At 46.1% G+C, this 4634-nt stretch overlaps 1 protein-coding gene across 1 annotated transcript; it reads left to right on the top strand.

Moving 5' to 3' along the window:
- Positions 1-1170: 1170 nt before the first annotated feature.
- PCDHB4 (protocadherin beta 4) lies at positions 1171-4209 on the top strand. Its single transcript, XM_036424428.2, has one exon. The coding sequence runs from the start codon at positions 1425-1427 to the stop codon at positions 3810-3812; it is 2388 nt and encodes a 795-aa protein (XP_036280321.1). The 5' UTR covers positions 1171-1424; the 3' UTR covers positions 3813-4209.
- The last annotated feature ends 425 nt before the right edge of the window (positions 4210-4634 follow it).

Raw genomic sequence — 4634 nt, 5'->3', positions numbered from 1 at the left:
CTCTAAGATCAGGGAAAAAACATGGATATTCCATCTCACTGTTTCCATTTAACATTGTACTAGAAGTTCTAGCTAGGGCAATTTGACAAGAAAAAGAAATAAAATAATTCAGATTGGAAATGAAGAAGTAAATTGTATTTGCAGATAACACAATAGTACATAAAGAAAATTCAAAGGAATCCACAAATACCACTAAAATGGGTAAATGATTTTATTTTATTTATTTATTTTTAAAATATATTTTATTGATTTTTACAGAGAGGAAAGGAGAGCTAGAAACATCGATGAGAGAGTAACATCGACCAGCTGCCTCTTGCACACCCCCTACTGGGGATGTGCCTGCAACCAATGTACATGCCCTTGACCGGAATCGAACCCGGGACCCTTAAGTCCACAGACCGATGCTCTACCACTGAGCCAAATCGGTTTTGGCAGATAAATGATTTTAGCCAGGTTGGAGAAGATAAGATCAATAAACAAAAATCAATTAGTATTTCTATACACTAGTATTAGACAACCCCAAAAAGAAAAAAAACTCCAATTCCCTTTATGATTGCATGAAAATAATTAAAAAATTATGAATAAATTGAACAAAATCAAGATTTGTACACTAAATGCTACAAAACACTAATGAAAGGAATTATAGAAGACCTTTCACTTCCTCTCCAGTTCTAAGAATCTAATACTACTTGACTTCCTCCTAAATGTAACGTGAGTTCAAACTGTGAAAGGACTTATAACAAAGCAAGATGCTTCCTCTTCCCACTGTATTTCTATTTGCACACCAGAGCAGGATAGAAGCTTTCCTTTGAAAAACAGTCTCCTAAGACCATGTGATACAGGGCACCTTAACAAAGTTCTACATCATCATAAATTTCTCAAAACTCAAAAACAAACAGATATACTTTCCATTAATTGTAATTTTATAAGAGTTTACTCTCCTTGTTAGATTATGCAAGAGAGAAATTGAGTTCTTTGAAGTTCCACTGATGAGGCTGTGGGGAGCCCAAAATACACTCTTGTTTTGGACTCACAATTACTCTATGCAGTGTAATGGCATAACCTGATAAATTATGCAATTTGATGGCATAGCAACTTGGTAAAAGCTCTGTGCATTTCAAAAATGGATTCCTTTTGGATACTTCCAAAATATATTCTGACTTGAGAATATTTTCTCAATCAAGACGCAGGGTGGCGCTGCAGGCTAAGGCAATGAATAAGTTTGCGTATTCCTTTGTTCCAAGACGGAATCAAATTCACACGGAAGAAGCTTTGCTAGCGGTACTGGGTTACCAGCGAGTTTGGGGGAAGATATACGAAACGAATTTAATATTCAAAGCAACTTTGTGAGGACTCCACCACGCAAGAAATCTCAAGTCTTTTTTGTTGCTGAAGGGACTGGCTGTAAGCTCCCGGGTTCCAACATGGAGACGCTAGAGAGAATTCAACCAAACAGGCAAGTGATGGTCTTTATTTTGGTAGTGTTCTTGTCTCAGGCTCGCTCGGAGCCCATTCGTTATTCTGTGCTGGAAGAAACAGAGAGTGGCTCCTTTGTAGCCCATCTGAGTGAGGACCTGGGCCTGGGAACTGGGGAGTTGGCTGCCAGGTCCGCCCGGGTGGTGTCTGACAATGACAAGCAGTGTTTGTTGCTGGATCATCAGACAGGAGATTTGCTTTTGAAGGAGAAACTAGACCGGGAAGAGCTATGTGGCCCCATTGAACCGTGTGTATTGCATTTCCAGCTGCTGCTGGATACACCGGTGCAATTTTTTGAAGGAGAATTATCAGTCCAGGACATAAATGACCACTCCCCAGTATTCCCGACTAGGGAAATGCTCTTGAAAATACTGGAAAACAGCCAGCCAGGGACTACTTTTCCCTTGAAATTAGCTCAAGATTTGGATGTGGGCAGCAATGGTCTTCAAAAGTACACGATCAGCCCCAATGCATATTTTCATGTTCTTACTCGAAATCATAGTGAGGGTAAGAAATACCCAGATTTGGTGCAGGACAAGGTGCTGGATCGAGAGGAGCAGCCCGAGTTCAGCTTAACCCTCATGGCGCTGGATGGCGGGTCTCCACCTCGGTCTGGCAGTGTCACCGTGAGAATCCTGGTCGTGGATGTTAATGATAATGCTCCTGAGTTTGTGCGCTCCCCGTATCAGGTGCAGGTCCTGGAAAACAGTCCCTTAGATTCTCCGATCATTACTGTCTTAGCCAAGGATAAAGATGCTGGAAACTTCGGAAGAGTTTCCTATGGCTTGTTCCAAGCATCAGATGATATTAAGCAAACTTTCTCAATAAATGAAGTCACAGGAGAAATCCGACTGACAAAGAAATTGGATTTTGAACAAATTAAATCTTACCAAGTGGACATTGAAGCTACGGATGGAGGGGGCCTTTCTGGAAAAGGCACTGTGGTCATAGAGGTGGTGGACGTGAACGACAACGCCCCTGAACTGTTCATATCCTCACTCCTCAGCTCCATCCCAGAAAACGCTCCTGAGACCATAGTCTCCATCTTCCGCATTCGAGACAGGGACTCTGGAAACAACGGAAAGATGATTTGCTCTATTCCAGATAATCTGCCATTCCTTCTAAAACCAACTTTCAAGAATTTCTATACCCTGGTCACAGAGAGCCCCTTGGACAGAGAAAGCAGAGCCCAGTACAACATCACCATCACCGTCATCGACATGGGCACCCCCAGGCTGAAAACCCAGCACAACATCACCCTGCTGGTGTCCGACGTCAACGACAACGCCCCCGCCTTCACCCAGCCCTCCTACAGCCTGTTCCTCCGAGAGAACAACAGCCCCGCCCTGCACATCGGCAGCGTCAGCGCCACAGACAGGGACGCGGGCGCCAACGCCCAGATCACCTACTCGCTGCTGCCGCCCCGGGACCCGCGCCTGCCCCTGGCCTCGCTGGTGGCCATCAACGCCGACACCGGCCAGCTGTTCGCGCTGCGGGCGCTGGACTTCGAGGCGCTGCGGGCGTTCGAGTTCGGCGTGGGCGCCACGGACCGCGGGGCGCCCGCGCTGAGCAGCCAGGCGCTGGTGCGCGTGCAGGTGCTGGACGCCAACGACAACGCGCCCTCCGTGCTGTACCCGCCGCACAACGGCTCCGCGCCCTGCACCGAGCTGGTGCCCAGGGCGGCCGAGCCGGGCTACCTGGTGAGCAAGGTGGTGGCGGTGGACGCCGACTCGGGCCAGAACGCCTGGCTGTCGTTCCAGCTGCTCAGGGCCACGGAGCCCGGGCTGTTCGGCGTGTGGGCGCACAATGGCGAGGTGCGCACGGCGCGGCCGCTGGGCGAGCGCGACGCGGCCAGGCACAGGCTGGTGGTGCTGGTCAGGGACCATGGCGAGCCCGCGCTGTCGGCCAGCGTCACGCTGCACGTGCTGCTGGTGGACGGCTTCTCGCAGCCCTACCTGCCGCTGCCCGAAGCGGCGGCCGAGCAGGCGCGGGCGGATCCGCTGACCGTGTACCTGGTGGTGGCGCTGGCGGCGGTGTCGTCGCTGTTCCTGTTCTCGGTGCTGGCGTTGGTGGCGGTGCGGCTGTGCAGGCGGAGCAGGGCTGCCTGGGCGGGTGGCTGCTCGGTGCCTGAGGGCCACCTTGCTGGCCACCTGGTGGACGTGAGCGGTACTGGGACCCTGTCCCAGAGCTACCAGTATGAGGTGTGTCTGACAGGAGACCCTGGGACTGGTGAGTTCAAGTTCCTGAAACCAATAATCCCTAGCCTCTTGGTTCAGGACCCTGAGAAAGAACAAAAAGAAAATCCTGATTTCCGAAATAGCTTTGTATTCAGTTAAGTGTTGTATTAATTAGTTGAAGTTCTCCTTCATTTTGGCCAACCTAACTTCCACTACAATGCATTTCTTTTAAGGAATTGTATTGTTCTCTAAATATGTATATCTCTATTCCAAACCAATGCATGCCCCTGATCATGCTAGGTTTCTTTCTTCCTTCCTTTCTTTCTTTCTTTCTTCCTGTCTGTCTTTCTTTCCTTTTTTTTTTAAATATATTTATTGGACTTTGCATTTCTACTTACACTAAACATTGAATACGTATTTTCTCCATATTTGACCTTTTCTGTGATTACTCTTTTCATAACTATAAATTACTCAAGTAGTGTAAGAAGACATTTTGTTTAAATCAACTTCTTACTTAGTTAATGTCTTTTTAATGAAACATTTTACAGCTTTTATGCAATATTGCACTTCTATATATTCGTGGCTCTTGTCCTTACCATATACTTTTATCTTTGTGAGACCAGAGTGTAATTTACCTAGACCTTTCTTGTTGACTATTTTACCAGGCTATGCCCCCTGAATAACCATGAGCATATAACTTTGCATACTTATTTCTCCCAAATTGTACATAAAAATGCACTTTATTAAAATATTAACACTCTAAAACTGTGACTTTCCATTGTGAGAATCATAAATGCTAGAGTTTTTCTTATTTTATTTGATTGCTACTTGCCTTGATCATTGTATGTCAGTTCTCCCTAATCAATCTATAGATGTAATAAATCCTAAACAATATTTCAGCAGATTTCTTTGTGAAAATTGAAAAACTGAATCTAAAGTCTATATGGAAATACAAAGGGACAATAATAACCAAAGCAGTCT

This window comes from Pipistrellus kuhlii, unplaced genomic scaffold, assembly GCF_014108245.1.
Source record: "Pipistrellus kuhlii isolate mPipKuh1 unplaced genomic scaffold, mPipKuh1.p scaffold_m20_p_8, whole genome shotgun sequence".
Lineage (NCBI taxonomy): Eukaryota > Metazoa > Chordata > Mammalia > Chiroptera > Vespertilionidae > Pipistrellus > Pipistrellus kuhlii.
This window is presented reverse-complemented; position numbering and strand designations above follow the sequence as displayed.

Coding starts and splice junctions, on each gene's coding strand:
- PCDHB4 (XM_036424428.2), top strand. CDS start 1,425: ATGGAGACGCTAGAGAGAATTCAACCAAACAGGCAAGTGATGGTCTTT.